Source organism: Melanotaenia boesemani, chromosome 13 (assembly GCF_017639745.1).
Source record: "Melanotaenia boesemani isolate fMelBoe1 chromosome 13, fMelBoe1.pri, whole genome shotgun sequence".
Lineage (NCBI taxonomy): Eukaryota > Metazoa > Chordata > Actinopteri > Atheriniformes > Melanotaeniidae > Melanotaenia > Melanotaenia boesemani.
Window position 1 is genome coordinate 8,751,795 of NC_055694.1, and position 17,836 is coordinate 8,769,630.

At 36.1% G+C, this 17,836-nt stretch overlaps 1 protein-coding gene across 2 annotated transcripts in view; it reads right to left on the bottom strand.

The window, feature by feature from the left end:
- The window catches only part of LOC121652052 (metabotropic glutamate receptor 4-like), a 199,456-nt gene that overhangs the window by 18,927 nt on the left and 162,693 nt on the right, over positions 1-17,836 (bottom strand). For both annotated transcript variants that reach the window (XM_042004589.1, XM_042004590.1), the window contains exon 7: positions 6,720-6,920. In XM_042004589.1, the coding sequence (XP_041860523.1) occupies positions 6,720-6,920 (201 nt within the window). The remainder of the gene's footprint in view (positions 1-6,719; positions 6,921-17,836) is intronic.

A 17,836-nucleotide genomic window follows, 5' to 3' on the forward strand; every position in this document is an offset into this window, starting at 1 on the left:
TTCTCCACCAGATTGTGATAATTTGTTCTCTGATTATTATCTGCAGTGTTGTTCTGTCAGACTTTTAGCCTCAACATTAAGGATTTTTCACTCTTTTCAGATGTTTCAGAGTGGATCTCCCATCAGATCTAGTAAAGTTTTTTTTTATTGTTCTTAATATAACCAACTATACGTCCTCATATTTTTTTTACTGCTTTTAAAGTTTTTACTGCTTCTTTTGCAAGATCTATAAAATTAAATAATCCTTTATATTTAGACATATGTCTTTATCTTTTATAACACAGAATTATTATATATTATTATATTAATTTATCAGAAATTAATCAACACAGATGAACATATAATTTATTTGATTTCAAAATCAAAATATCAGAACAATAAATGTTTAATTAACATCTAAATGATCAGTAAGCTGGTGCAGTCGCAGCCGAAAGTTCGTAGACTCGCAGGTTTCCATCTATCCGTTTGTAAAACAGCTGCACAAACATTTAATGATCAGTAGTTTTTAAATTCATGACAAGTGTAGGAACTTACACCAAACCCAACGTAAACACCAACAGGTGGTGCATCTAAACCTGAACTTCATTTGTTCAGCAGATTGTAACAACCTAAGTTATTAATAATTAGTGTTTCTGCATTGTAGAGAATCTTCACCTCGCTTGTAAGCTTATCACAGTAAGGATACCGTGTGTTTTAGACGTGTTTTTAACATAGTTTACCAGTGAGAACCTGTAAGCGTTGATGAAAACTGTAGCCCCCAAAGTGGCAAAGAAAGTCACAGTGATGTCATGTTTTAAATTAAATCAACCAAACACGCATTATACACTAATACACCACAGTGTTCTATAACCCAAGGGTTCATTATATCTTATTTGATGTTTTTGTGAGAAGCTGAACACAACAACAGATATACAAGATGTTATTCAACAATACTACTTGTGTTACTGAAAACAAATAAAACGTTAGATTAGAAGACGTAAGCTGGGTACGTTGATTCTAAATTTCCTATTATATTTGTATCTGGCTGCAGCGGCGAGAATAAAAGGCTATAGAGTACAATCTGCTGCCGATTGGAAGGTGGCTTTAATCCAGCTGGAACACTCTCAGCTCTCCTGCTGATAGTGTAACAGCTGTCCCCAAAACAAAACAAAGAGAACAGAAGACAGCCAACAGGGAAAACTGCCTTCATTAGCTGCTACTACGGATGTCGGAACTCACACCATCAGACGATATCTGGAAACCTAGAACACAGATGGGTCTAGCCATCACGAGAACAACAAGCTTTGAATGAAACCATGAAGCAGTGCATTTAAAGCAACAATACTTTTAGATATACATCTCAATTTTTACAGTATGTATCATATAATTGAGCCACACAAAGATGTGCAGTGTGTGTGGTATCTGAGTTTTCTGTTTGCTTGGGTAAGTATGAATTCCCATTAACAGTACTACAAGAACCAGTGTTATATGAATATTCCTCTTATTTTTCAACAGACCTTTTAAATTTTCTCTACATGTGCAGAATTACTCTTAAAAGCAGAATTACTCTTAAAAGCAAAGCAAGCAAGCCAGAATCCGGTAATGTTAAGTATTGATTTTTCTAGCCATCTCTGTTGTAAAACCAGTGGTTTCAGTGCTGACAAGTCTTCCAGTAACAATAACATCATAAATATGGGAATCCATGAACAGTATAGGCTAAATTCTAAATTGCATGCATGCAAAACAACATTTTATATCATGCTTTATTCCCATTTTTAATCATTTGATTGATCTTGAACTAATAAAATAAGTAATGTAAAGGGAAGTACATCCTCATTTTTAAGGTTTGTCTTATCTGAACATATAAGAGAACCTCCTCGCAACCAACGAGGTCTTAGAATTAGCTAAAATACAACTTCAGATTATCAACACCACTAAGTTGAGGCAGTCTCACATCTTTGTGATGGAATTTAGACTATTTATTTACAAAATTGCCTCAGTTCAGACACGTGCACGCACACACAGGTGATACCACTTCTATCAGAGAACAGAGAGCCATGTCAGGAAACATGTCAACCTGCTGAACATCAGACACAAATATGAGAGTTTTTTAAATTCTCTCAGGGAGGTGAAGATGGAAACACTCTTGTTTCAGTGAGGAGCAGCTGGAGTATTTCTCCTGCTCTAAAGTCACATCAAGAGTGACATGCCCATCGTGGGAACGCGGCCAGTTGAACAAGCTGAATCTACCGTTATTGTAGTAATATCTGAATCATATTACGGCTTAAAATAGATCCAATATTCTTTGTAGGTTTCGTTAATGTCAGCATGTTATCTGAAATGTGAACTTAGAGCGACTCCACTGAATGAAACGGTCATCAGGACATTCATTTTTTTTCTGTCCTGAGTGTTTTTGTTTATCACAGCATTTCTGGCTGTGAACCTGGTGGAAATACTGACCAGTAAATGTAGACTTTGTATTTCAGAAGACATGTCAAATCAGGTTATTTCAGTAATCTGATTACTCACAGATATCTGATGGTCATGTAAATAGACTCAGTGGTTTATAAAAATAGTTATCTGAGAATATTTTTAATATTCAAGAAAAATTGCTGTTGTTACATAAATATCTGCAAAGGAATCAATACTGAATTGGATTCAATCGAAATTGAATCAAATCGATTCAGGAAATGTGGTGACACCCAGCCCTATCAGCTGTCGAAAGCATTGTTCCAGAAGTGTTGTGGTTCAGATGCAGCTTTGCAAACCCAACTGCCATCTTATTTTCAGAGAAGAGGCTTTTCTCCTGGCATCCCTCCCAAACAAGCCATATTTGGTCAGTCTGCTTCAATGACAGAGTAGATTATCTTCTGAAGAGTGAAGCTGAAATGTAGCACCAATACAGATGGACAAACAGCTCAGAGAATCATAGACTGTTTATCCTCTGTGAATTAAAGAGCCAAGTTAACCACCTCACACTGTGACTGTTATGGACTACATGTGCAAGCACTGGAGTTGGACAACATGAATTAATATGTTAAAGAACCAGCACTGCATGGTGGAGGCTCCAGAGCTGTGCACCTACTCAGTTAACAAAGTAAATATGGACAGCAGTCGCTAACTGGATTATTTTTGTGCTAAGTGATGAAGAGTTGAGGCTGAGTACCAAAATCCATCAAATTCTTTACTTTGTACTTTTACAAAAGTTTTACAGTGACAGCTCAGATGATGCTGCAACTCTCTTTTTATTGGTGCTCATGCTGCACTAGTGTATTTGTTAAAACCTCTGCAGTCAGGATACAGCTGACATTAAAATGTTAAACAGTTTGACAGTGTTGATAATTGGGGCTGCAGATATAAGGTGATCGAATATATCATGTCTGCACTATGCCGTTGTGGTTTCATGCCTAAGCAACTTGTTTAAGATAAGAACTCCACTGTTTACCCAGTTAGCATGGTTCATTTAAGCTGATGTGAGATCTGTTAATAAGATCTCAGATCTTATTGAAACTGTTGCCATTTATTCATAGATTTTCAGTTTGAGAGAAGCTGCAGCATCTAATTAACTGCATGAACAATCAACAATCTGGCTGTCGGACAGTCAGTTGGATTTTTGTCATATCAGACGTCTTTGACAGCTGTCGTGCTGATTGAACAGATTGTCCAGTTTCCTACGTGGCTGCTGTTTGTAACAGTGTGCAGTGAGCTGTGTGCATTATGTTGTTGCAGAAACAATGCTGCAATACAGACGTGAACTACACTGTAAACTATTGTCACTTTTGGTTAAATTTTTTTGTCATGAACATTAGTGAAGGGAATGTTGACTTTCTTAAAATGGCTTCATGTATAAGGTTAACACAACTTGTGTTTTTTAAATTGCTTATTTATCTTGTTGAAATTTATTTCATTAGAATTATTGATGCAGGACATGGCGCTTATGCTTTAATCCTGCAGGCATTGTCAGTTGCTGACTGCAAGGCACAGCCTTGAGGTGTTTAGCTTCATGTAGGACTTCTTTAACTTTCTAATGTATATATTACTCTATAACATGGGCATCACCAGACGTCTTTTACGTGTCCTGGTATAATCTCAGGAGTTAGCCATTCAGCTGTGAGGGATAAGATGACATAACAGTAAAAAGGACAGAGGAGAGTTATCTTAGAATTCAAAAATTGCAGTTTCATGGAAATAAAAGCTCTAGTTTTCTCTGAATTCTTCATTTAAAATAATTTTGGATGGTCTCTGAAGCCCCTCCTACCCCTTTTAAACAGTGCACAATGGTTTTGCAAACACCTGCACTGGCAGTTACGTATTACAAATCCAGCCGGCAGCCTACGATGAGTAATCAGACAGCCACAGGAGGCTGGAAAAAGTCACATCTTTCCCCAAGAAAGGAAAATCAGGTTACCAAAAATGAAAAGAAAGGAGAGGAAGAGAAAAAGAATTGATAAGCAGCTGCTTCCTGATTTCTTAGAGAGGTGAGCAGCACAGCTGGACTAACAGTCTGAGTGCACAGCAGCAGCACATTAGGATTCATTTAGGGACTACACAGATGAATCAGAAATTCATCAGTTATTACCGCTAATCACTTGACTCTGAGACGTGGCGATAAAAACACTTTGTATCAATATTTTATCCCTTTTTCAGTGTTCAACTATGACATATAATAAATGTAATAATAAATAAATCATGAATAAGGCAGAGCCTGATTATTATGACCTACTGTCGGTGCATATAAAACAGATTTAATGTCTTATAATTAACTAAATTATCTTGAAAAGGGCTATTTTATTTTATGATGATATTGTAACAATAAGTAAATTGCTTAATTCCATGCATGAACTAAAACATCCAGTTTTCATCTGGCACCATCCACCTGGAAAATGTTTCACCTGCATATTATAAGTCACGGTGTAAAAGAAGTTCACAATAAGACAGCAGGTGCAACACAAAATATGACTGTAGACATTTACTAAATTCCAATGGTTTGTTAACATATTTGTTGAAACACATTTCCAGTAATTCATTAAAATAAAATTTTTCTGCAAATGTAAATAAAAATGAGTAAATTCTAACTATTTGACTTTTATTATGCTGATTTTTCAAAGCGAACCTCCAAGGGGAAGAAATTGGAGGGGGGGGGGGGGGGGGGGGGGGGCTAATAGAGCCCCATGTCTAGCAACGCCCCTGCTCTATAATCATCTGTGAAGGTGTAGCAGGTGTAAAAATACTTGTGTTGCTTTCTGCTTGATTGCATTACCTTCTGCTCAGCTGATGTTTAATTAGCTTAAGCTGTTATAGCTGTAATGGTGACATTCTGGATTATATTGGATTTTCATAAGCCAGCAAGTTACACTTAGCCACAGCATACTTTGATACAGTCCTTTATCAAACATGTAGGATAATAATTAATTGTGCAAGTACTCCTGTTGCTACATACTAGTGGTAGAATAGTAGAATTTTGCTCTGAGGTTTTATTTTTCATTTTCTAAATGTCAATTTGTTTGCTTTTGCTGAAAATGTATTGCTTTTGCTCCCTATTATGAATTCTGAAACATTTACCTGAGAGGAAACAGGAGAAAACTACTTTTCCAAGAAAAATACAGACATAAGCACACACTTAATGGAGTTAACACCTTTATTATTTAAATATTTGATGCACATAACCAAATAAAGAAAAAGAGCAAATACTGTCCAGCTGTTTGTCTGATGCTGACTGGTAAAAAAAAAAAAGTGTTTGTTTGGAGGCTTTGAAAATGACTGAGAGCAGGACTTAGCCAAAATTGAGGATTCTCCTTTTTCAATTAAATGGGTATTACATCTATGTGTTTAGATGAATATAATCATTTTTAATTTTTTAAAGTAATTTACTTGTTCTGTGTTTCTGTTTTTGATTACCTTCAACAAAAACTGTGTCTCAAAAGCTGTTAGCCTTGACAACTCAATGAAAGGAGGACATCTGTGGGTGTCCGTGATAAATAGCACTGAATTGTGCAGATTTATTTATTTTTTTCTGGATTTTAACTGCTGTCAAAAAGGTTCAACCAAGGTTCAAACCTAAAAAAAAAAACAAAACAAAACAATAAATGAATAATTAAATAAAAAAAAAAAAAAATAAATACCAAGTAGCCTTTCTTTTTTATCAGACAGACCAATGAAAGAAGCAGTCAAAAAAGGTTTGATTTATAGACATTAAGTTTAGGCATGGACGTGTCCAGCCTTTATACTCATACCGACATCTGTCACCAGAGATACAGGAGCTGTAAACTGCATTTTCAGTAAAATTAGGATACAAAGGACAACCACTGAAAAACAACTGAGGACTGTAACTATTGTGCTGTTTCTTTTCCCACTTTCATTTACATAAAATTTCAACTCTGCTGCCAAGGCTCGTCAAGGAGGACAACTCTTGCGTGGGCAATTCAGTGCTGACTAGATACGACAGGAATTCTCACAAAGCACAGTTTCTGTGTGTCACCAACTGATCCAAAAACATGCTGTTCAAAGTTTATATTTTTTTTTACTTGCTGGGAATAATTTACATTAAGTGGCTTTATAATTGCATAATGTTGTTTCCCTATGAAGCCCTCATTAGCATGATGGTGACTCCATTAGTATTTGTACTATTAATGACTTGCAACACAAATACCTCAACGACAAGGAATTTTTACAGAGTAAGACTATCCATTTAATGCCACAGAATAACTGGATCAAGAGTATACTGAGGCAGCAGCACATACCTTTAAAGTTGACATTGCGGATATACTTGAGCAGCAGTGTCCCATTGATGGTATCCATCTTGGAGCAGAGTCCAACCTTTCCTGGACAGAGGTCTTTGTGCATGCTGTGCAGGGCATGAGCCGTGGCGTAAACAGCATCGATCACAAACTGGACCTTCCCTTCTTGTTCGTAGGATGAGTCTTTCCCAATCCGCTCGTGATCTAAAAGAAAGCATTAACAATTTAGATATCAGGTCTTGTGGAGAATGAAGAGGTACATTCTAATGTACTGGCTGAGTCATTGCTACCTTGAATTATGTCTGGAATATTCTATACAAATAGCATATTAAGTAGAATAAAAAAAGCTGCTCAAAAACCAGAGAAAGACATAAGTACTAAACAATGGCTGCTAGTTTTGTAAAATCAAACAAATGACAACCTTTCAAGGGGCCTGATTGCTCAATTGTGAAACCATCTTCTTCTATGTATTGTTGAGATTGACATTGAATTGCATATTATCCACTAATTGTATGCCATTTCCTTTAAGATGTCAATCAAGAATATCCATGCACAAATCCACAACTGTCTTTCTTGTAGCTTCTCTCAGTTCTGTGCCATTCATTCTTTAGAGTTACACTAAAAACCTTTGCAGAGTGGTATCATGTAAACACACTTACTAAAAGTTAATGCTTGTACATATTTAACATAAAATGCAGTTTGATAAGGTAGGGAACCACCATAAGTTATATTTATGTAATCTTGGATTGTTTATCTATAAAAGGTGACATGTCACTTTGCATCCATTAATCATGAGCACAGAGCATGAAAGACTGGCAAGAGGAGAGGAAGACACAGCAAGACAGGCCGAATCATTACTCAGCATTAATATAATTAGTTATGACAGATGTATATTAATCATTGCTGGCAAAGTTCTGATGGTTTGAAAATGTGTTAATAGCCAAGCAAGGCTTCAATTATCAGCGTAATGCTTTAATTAAACACTGCCCGGTCACAGAAGTCGAGCACAGTATGTGTCAGCAGGGCGTCTTTGCTTCAATTAAACTATGCTAACAGCCAGGGATGAAAAGATGCTTCACAGTTGAAAGTGTCAGGAATAATAATATAAAAATGCTTGAAAAGAAAGTATATTTTATACACATTAGTATGAATTAATGCTGAAACAGTGAGTGAACCTCCACATGCCCGCTGCTTTGATACTATTTTATCAAAAAACTGTTAATAAAAACTGCTATTAAACTGTTAGCTTATGGCCACTTTCTCCTTTCTATGAAAACACAAGGATTACCATCTCATTGTTACAGGTAATGTGAAATTAGTTGTAGTTAGCCTTGATTGCAACAATTTGTGACAGACATATTTTCAAATAGTGTCTGAAAGTGTGAGAATTACAGAGTAATTTAAAAGCCAGGGAATACACAGATAACATTTGACATTAGTTCATTTTCTCAGACAGTGTTCAAGGAGTCTAATAAAGTCAGACTGGAAACACTGGCATGCTGAAGTGGAGGCTCAGTTGTACTAGTCTGGCTATTATGTCATAAATCTTACTGGTATAGAAGGTTCATTATCTTAGCTTAGACAATCATTGTGCTCCACACCTATAAAGTAAAATGTGTTTTGTAACAAACAGAGCCAAAAGCAACAAAGAAGACTAACTTTAAGCCCTTCAGACAGTTCATTCACCTCTTTGTCTACAAATAAAACATCAGCGTAGACTCGGTCTTTGTTCCTCTCCTTGTGGAAGTTCCTTTTACTCAAGGAATCTGGTTTATTCCATAGAGGAAAATATGAAAAGCAGTTAAACTGAAATGGCTGCCACAATACAGAACATATACTGTAAGCCCAGATAAAAAGACACTCAACGAGAGGGTTGCTGCATCTTCTGGTTAAAAACATCATAATGCCACTGTATCTACACACTGTAAATGGTTGTTTTGCAGCTGTAATGAGGTTTGAAATATCATCTATTGAACCTTTAAGCTGCCAGTATCCTGGTTTATGCTGGTCTGTTTGCTCATGCTTTGAAAGTTAATGTCTTTTTAGAATAATTAAATCCTCTGGTTCTGAATGCTCAAAGCATAAGAATAAAAAAATGTTTGGGGATTGAGCGAATTGTATTACAGCACCTCATTTAATTTGTACTATAAAAAAAAGACAACTTCAAAGAGTTATTCTGAATATAAGCTCACACCAGTAACACATGATATGGCTTTTTTATATCTGTGTCTAATTGCCCAAGAATTATTTTGGGTAAAAATCAAAACTCAATAGCGTGCTTACTGTCTTTAATGAAGTGGTATTTGAGTTCTTTGCATCATTTCTTTATTTTTACCATTTAGTTTGTGGCAAGCCAAGAACAACATGACAATGTATGAAGATAAAAATGAAACACAGAGCAAAAATGGAGAAATATAGAGAAGAAAGGGCATTTGATAAAATGGAATCATGCTTTCCTAAAGATCAATGTGACAGCCATGTCTTATCCCAGTAGAAACACTGAACTAGTGCTAGCTTTAAACAGATGAATAGTTTTTGGTTGTGTTGTTATTATTCCATGCTACCACAGCGTTTTCTTTTGTAGAAGAAGCAATTTAAATTCACTAACAAGGCTCTAAATGTTTAAAGGTCCCCTTCAGTCAGCCGTTAAAAGACTTTAGAGTTGCTCATACAGGAAGGGTTTCATTTCTTCCTTTTACTGACAAAAAAAAGGTAAGAAGAAAAATTTCCTTATATCCAAAAAGCTACTTGTCAATTCTGTAAAAGCTTCTGGTTTAACATGCATGTGTGTCGCTGTGTTGGCCCAGTGATGGCCTGGCAACCAGTCCAGGATGCACCCAGCCACCTCCTTTCCCACCATCAGTCGGAATAAGCATCATTACCCATTACAGGATAAAGCATCCATAACTATATGAATTTATGGAAGTCTGACTATTTGTTGTTACTGTTGTTAATTTATTTTAATAATGCATTCTTACCAGTCTCTTGTTTTTTCATGTTTTTCATGTACACTCTCCCAGGAAAAACAAACTATTTGTTGGTACATCTGTTCAAATGTGTGAGCTATTGATTTTAGACCTAATGTGACTGATAGTTCCAACTTAATGATGCCCCCTTGATGCTAAATTGACACTCCGTAGAGATGTGACAAAGATGATTAAACTGCTGTAGAGGTTAGAGCTTAATGTCATTCTCTCAGGAGGCAACATTTGTCTACTTTATTGAAATTAATTACATTGTAATTTTACTTTTAAAGTCATCTTTCTTACGTCAAATAGTAATACCAATATGAAATAACCTGCTGTTTTCTACTGGAGTACATTTGTAAAATTGACAGATTGTTAGTTTTTATCCATTTGTTGTTCTAGCAAGCTAAAATAATTTGGTTTCAACATTATTTTGAGATCCTTTGGTCTCAGAGTTCCAGTGCATTTAATAAAAGGACATCTTTGATGTTATGAAGACCTTAACAGATGCCATCCTTCCACCTGCCCTGAAGAAATACATTTTCTTGTTTAGACACATAAGCTTAAATTAGCTTTGTTTGTCTGAAAAGTTTAGAAAACGTAACTGAATGTTAAAATGCATAGAAAGCACTTCTATGTTCATACGTTATAATCTATAATCTACAAAGTTCTGGTTCATACTGTATGTTTCTGGATAGAGGCAGTTTGTTTCTTTGTTTAATTCCCTTTAATGAAAAAGTGTAATTTTATCATATTTTATTCAAATTCCATATTTTTGTTGAAATGGTAAGAAATACTGTTAATATTTAAACCTATAGGATCGTTTAACATGTTATGTAAAGTTAGCCCTTCCTAACTGAAACAATAGTGACATCCTTATTGGATTATCTGTAGTGCTGGTCGACAATGAAAGAATAATTAGTTTCTAAACCTAAAACTAAACCTTTTACCTTCTTCTGACTGCTTTAGGTGCTATATGCTAAACATAACGGTGTTAAGTCTCTGTAACAATGGGTGTGACTGAGAATGTGTTTTCTCCTCATGGCTGCTGTGCTGCTTATGCTTACTGCTGTCACTGGCCTGTATAAAGTTGTGTACTTGATTCCACTGAGCTGATGAGGCCATGTCTTGTACACACTAGCTGCCCTCAACACTGAATGCTAATCTACAGCCTGCACACTAACAATATTGAACAGAACAGCCAGGAGCTTGGGGAGATGTGGCATATGTTTGTGTTTTAGGGTCAGACAGTAAACACAGTAAACAGTGTGCTTATTAGCTAGTTGGCTTGTTATGCTGTGAATATTGCTCCTGCTGCAGGCCCATGTTGGGCAGATGTACCTTTTCAGGTTGGTAAGTTACACAACTTGTAGTGTCTGTGTTGGTGATAATGATGGCAGGATATACAATTTTGCCTTTAGATGAAAGTGATTTTATTACCTTTTATTATCTATTTCTGTCCTCAATGCAATCACCATTCGAATTATTGATTTTTCCCCCCTTTTGAATCAAATCTATTAAAAGTAAATAAAATTTAAGGTTATAATAGTAATTTCAGAAATCCACTTCTTGATTTCATGATTTCATGATTTTGTAGGTAATAATTCTTAAGATTGTGGTTTAGCTTCCACAAAACAAAATCACATTCTTAGTGTTGTTTCACAATAATGTTTAATACCTCAAGACACTAAAGTAAAATGACACAGTTAAAAACAAAAAAAAAAACATGATAGTATCATGTATGTGTAAACAGGATCAGACTCTGCGATTTGAGTCTAACTCTGGGTGAAGTCTGCTTTTAGATGTTTGTGCATAAATGTTTATGAAATAAAGGTTAAAATGGTCTCCCATAATGTGGTCTTAGTGAAGAATTTGAAAGACTTTATTTGACAGCCTTTATAAGCCCCCTCTCATTTTATTGTTGAAAAGTCTGGGCATCGTGGCCCCAGGGAGAAAATTAGACTGCAGTGTTTGCCATCATTTCTTCTGAAGACAGCCAGTCAGAGTAAGTGAAATCACTGTTCCTGCTGCAGGCTGCAGATATTAAGTCTGGTTTTCTTGCTCTAGCCATCTTTAATCCATTGAGACTGGCAGCACATTCTACACATGCAGGTGCGCCTACATGTGGCACCTGAGGTCGGGAAGCCATCTGCTCTCTGATTAGATAGTTTGATTTGTCACCATTCAATCAGAAGTGTAAAGATATGGAAAAAATTCGCAATCGCAACATCAGAGTCTTGCGCACAGTTTTGTGCTTTGCATCTGTGAACAGGGTTTTTGCATAAGAACTTTTTTTTTCCACAAATACAAATCTTTTTTGAAACAATGCAAATAGTTTTCTGCACATTTGCAAACTTGAATTTTTCAGGCAGATTGTTTTTAAAGGGTAAAAAGCTTGAGTTACAGATGCAGACTCTGAAATTATTTTGCAAACATTCATTTGCAACTGCAAAATCTTTATGACTTAATATTGAGCCCATGTAAGTGTTTTCACGTCAGTCTCAAAGTCTCCAATAACACCAGAAAAAGTCGCTAAATTTGTTGCTCATCGCTATTTTAAAAAAGTGCTGCATCTACACACTTCAGATTCTGGGTCTACGCACTTTGAAGTGCAGGTTTGTCGCCTACAAGCACTGTCCCATTTAGAGGCACCTCTGAATCCACCTTTCAAACCCGCACTCCGTTTGGCCTGTAGCGAAGGCTGCTGGTGGTGAATCCTTTGGGGTCTCTTTTCTCCCAGAATTAATTTTGCACAAGATGAAGGCAAATGAGCAACACAGCTCTAAAGAGTATGTTTTTTGTTTATCTCATTTTGAAATTAAGTGTCTGATCCTCAGCATTGCATAGGTTGCAGCTGTAAGCAGTGTGCCATTTGCTAAGAGTCTGAATTTTAGACTCCATGTATGGAGAGGATTATAGGTTCCTAGTAGGGGTCCATATATAGCGTTACATGTTTCCATATGCAAGTCTTAGGAGTGGTTCCAGATGTGAGCTTAGGAATGGTTTTAGTGACAGCATGTATAAAGTTTGGTCATTTGGGATTCTCAAAATTGGCTTCAGAGACCTCACGAATTCTGCAACTTTGTTGAAGATGCCATTTTTTGTAATTAAAACCATATTTTTTATTATACATCAAGTTGGTGTTAGCAATTTTTCAGAGGTTTAAGTGATTCAACATTCTACGTTGCTGCTATGGAAAAAACTCTTGCTGGCTAGCTAGGCTGTCTCATTTCATGAATGCACTCCGAAGTGTTTAGACCCAGCATTGGGACACAGCGTTAAAATAATGGGTCTTCCAGGGAAATGTTGTAGGGGTAGGGCTGTTCGCTGCAGTGCCTGTTTAAAATGCGTAGCTGCGGCTGGTCATTTCTGTGAACCAGCAGACGCCAAGTGGCATTAAAGTATCAGTACCCATACTAATTAATATCTAACTATATACTTAAATATAGAATTGATACGCATCTGAGAATCGATTTTTTTACAACACTACTCCACAGTGGAAAAAAACAAACAAGAAAACATTTTTTGTATCTGTACAGAATTAAAGGTTATTCAGTTACGTGTGGTGTCCTTGAAGTTTTCATTGAACATTGGAATACAGACAGTTGAGCAGACAGGAAGGCATGTCTCCGTATGGCAGCCTTGATGACTCATGTCTGCAGGGATTTAAATCCACACAGTGACTCAAGTCAGTTTGCTTCACTCAAAATAATAGATAGATAGATAGATAGATAGATAGATAGATAGATAGATAGATAGATAGATAGATAGTCATTGTATTAAATACATCTTAATTTATGGCCAAATGTTAAACAGAACTCAAATAAAACAATAAAATACACAACATATAAAGAAATAAAATTTCTAAAGATGAAATAAATAAATAAATAAATAAATACACAATATTTGCACACACACATACTCATCTCTACTCACACAAAAACAATTGCCAACAAACTGGACATACAGAAAATTTTCCAGTATGTCCAGGAAACTTTGGAAAAGAATACATATTTCTGGTGTGTAATTAACCTATTTTTAGCATTTTATGTTATTTTGTTTAATTTTATTTTATTTTTCTATAATACTTTAGGTTAAATGAGTGTTTTGTATATTATTATAGATTAATTTGGAGCTCACCAAAGGGTGTGTGTTTGTGTTTGTTATTTCATTTTGTAGTAGATGTACAGTATGATGTGTTGTGATAAGTAGTGTGAATGTGTATTGTTGTATAGCCACCATGTAAATTGTGCAGACCCCAGGAAGAATTGGGATCTTAAATAAACAAAAAAAAAAAACAAACTGGTGCTACAGCTTAATATTGCACATACTGATTTAAGTTACAGATTGAGATTTAGTGTGGTCATAACCTGGGTGTAAAATCTTTAAATAAGTCTGCTTGTCCTTGCAGACCTTTATGAAATAACAAATATATAATAAATAATAATGGAAATAAAGCCTGAAATTTTTAGACTTTTGGAAAAATGTTATCGAAGCTAAATACTGCAGCAATTTCCATTGATGCTTTAATTCAGTTGAAAATGAATTCTTTTCATAATTAAGTAATTGACAGAAAGTCTAGTTATTACTGATCAGTACCGCTGTGCCTTGCCATGATGACATAATGTTTTTATCACCATTGTTTTGTGTCCTTTGACATGTTTAGGAAAAATGGCCTCCATTTCTTGTTCATTTTATTCAGAGTAGTTGCATCATGTTTTATGGTCCACTAGAGTGAAATACTGTGAAACAGTGCATTGACCGGTGAGGAAGAAAGGCGGCAAAGTTCAAATCTACTGGGTGTACAAAATTAAAATTAGATTTTTTTTCTCAGGGAAAGTAACTTAATGAATCACACAATGATATACCAGGTCTGTCCCTAAGGGAAAATCTAGGAGGTTTTTACAACAGTCGCATTTCCATTACCACCCGAATTGTGCAAAACCTAAATATCACAATAACAAACTGGTAATGGAAACACCAACATTTAAAAAAAATGAAAAAATCTCAAATATCACTAATAAGTTTTAATACTCGTGAGGTGGTTTTTCAGATGAATCAGTTTAAAAGTATTTTGCAGAAGTGTGAAGGAAACACTTCTGCAAACCAGACCTGACGTAGAAGATGACGAAGTATTCATGGATAGAGGAGGGGATTTTAGGCCATTTTATCTTTTACAAATAATTAAAGAGAAAATGTAATTGTCATTCTTGATAGCAAACAGCAGAGGAATGCAGAGTTTTATATGGAATTATAAAACTCCTTCCTCCTCAAAGTGGAGACATGCGGGATGAGAATTACGGCTTATACGCTAAACACCGTCTAATGGAAACACTTGCAAATTATAATTGTACTTTATTGAAGTTTTAGAAATTTTGCTTTTCTTTTGCAAAAAAAAACTGTAATGGAAATGCAGCTAATACATCTAACAAATAATAATAGCACCAAAGAGATTGCTGTAGAAATATTTGGGTTAAACTAGTAATGTTTAAACAAATAACCATGAAGATTATAGATTTGTCTTGTATTAGGCAATGCCATACAAGTAAACGTTAGTGCGGAATTGACAGCTAATAAATGGTAAGTATTTATATAGCACTTTTACCCAAATTATACATCTTATTCACACACTGATGGCGGACGATGCCATGCCACGCTCGATCACAACCTAACAGGGTTCGGTGTCACCTTGACATAAGCTTGACAGGCCGAGGATTGAACCGGCAACCCTCAGGCTACAAGACGATCACTCTACCCACTGAGTCACGCCTCCCCTATGACAACTTCTACATTCAGTGACTGAGGGAACTCAGTGCACCACAACATTTGGAGCAACCAAAGTGTTTCTAAGGACACCAAAAAATATCAAACTACACTACTGGATTATTTGTTAATAGTTTATAACTTTGAACTTGAACTAACGCTTCACCATAGTGATATATAATTAGTAGGGCTAATAGATAATGGACGGATGGATGAATGAATTAATGAATTAAATTACAGGTTTTTATGTAACACCATTTTTTCTTGAATATTAACAACATTCTCCAAAAACAGTTTTTGTAAAACACTGAGTCTGTTGACATTACCATCAAAATCACATATCTGACAGTAATCAGATTACTTAATAATCAGATCTGATGTGTCTACTGCACTTCTGAAATACAATATTTGAAAGATTGTTGTCTACATTTTCTGGGAAGTGGTTCCACCAGGTTCATCATGTCCTGATGAAGCGTTTCATTCAGTGGAGTCGCTCTAAATATTGTTAGAGCTCAGATCTCTGATAACATGTTAACATTATATGCTGAGTATTTGCACCCTGTACAACTTTCTTGCTTCCTACTGAACATAGAGAAAGTTATTGTTTTATTTAGGATGTCTTTAGTTTGCATACATACATAGAGTAACAAACTAATTAGTGCTAATTATTTCAGGGATGTTTAATACCAATATAAGATAATGTGGAAATAGTTTGATTATCTTTATGATGTGTTTCAGCCTCTGGGATTATAGTAATAAAATGACTAGTGGACTGGAATTACTACTTTTGTAAATACATAAGAACAATCATCATATACTTGATTTAAAACTTTGATACCAAATAAATAATAAAATTATATGACCATCTTATTATGGCAGTTATTTCCTAGCCCACTATTGTTGACTGTTCTTGACAAATTTCATGATACAGGGAATGTACTATTTCCATTTTAACCCTTAAATGTCCGCTCTATGAATAAAGCAATGGAAAACTGTTTCATGTTTTTTTTTTTCCAATATTTTGGGACAATAATAATAATAAATCCATATTTTTTTAAACAAATACCTGAAATCTCAGTTAATAATGTAGTAACAATAGTTAAATGATCAAAACTTAAAACAATAATGGGATAACACACACATTTGGTATTATATGCCCACATTATCACTCCACAAGTGGTGGAAATGACTCAGGCATGCTGACTTTGACTAATTTTTCACTGAAAAAAATGTACTCTGCCAAACTGTAGATCAGCAAGTTAAAGGGTTAAGTATGTTTATTAAGAGAAAAGCTGTTGAGAGTGTAGACTAGGTTTGGTCATATTTTATTATGAAAAACAGGATTTTAAGGGTTAAAGTCTGTCCTATTAACCTGTGATATATTGTCTTTTATTTGATGTGTTGTAAACGATGCAGCATCAATGTGACAGACCAGAGGTGGGAACAGAATGACTGGGTTTTTCAAAAGAAACAAAGGAGGTACAATAATGGTACTTCCAAAAAGCTCTGAATGAAATCATTCTACATTTTGCCTGTAAAAAATTATCGTGCCCTGGAGGCTACTCAGAGGAAGAAAAGGGCAGCAGCAATTTAGCTCAAGAGCAGCCACTGTGGAGGCTGATGAAAACAGAAATTATTCATGATTACATGTTCTCCCGGAAGTATGGATCATTGGAGGTATCGCTGCTTTACAGTGGGACGCAAAGATGTTAATTGTGTTGATTTAATCATATAACTGCCTTCCTGTTCATCTGTTGTAACACTTGACATCATGTCTCAGGAGGCTACTTTTTTACACACAGAAAACTTCAAGCTAAAATGAACAAAAATGTCCACACATTAAATAAAGAAATTACTCTCCAACCGGTGGTTTTGCCTGGCTCTGCCAGGGGGGATGGGTGGCCTTTGGATCTGTGGGGTGCCTGCCCTTCTTGTGGCCTGCACCCCAGCGCCCGGTGCCCACTGGGCCGGCTCAACTTCGCCCTGGGCTGCTCGGTGCCCCTGCCCCGTTGCGCTGGGGGTCTCCAGTCAGGGGGCCCCTCTCCTCTTGGCCGAGTGGGGCAGCTGCGCTTGCTGCTTTGGCTGCCCTGGGCTCTGTGGACCAGCTGGGCCTTTGAGGCCTCGGGCTCCCCCCGTCTCCCCCGGATGCTTCAAGGTGCGGCATGGTCATGGCCCTCTTGCAATCATACTTGTTGCATGGTCACACATGCATGTTCACCTTCACACGTGCATGCTCACAAGCATGCTCGTCTCTCCATCTACTTCCAACTAGATGTTGCTGATGTTTGTGTGTTGGTACGTTTCTCTACAGGTATTATTTGATGACTGTTTGATTTCATACTTGCCCTATTTTCTTTGTGTATCATGTAGTACTGTGGTAGTTTATATTGT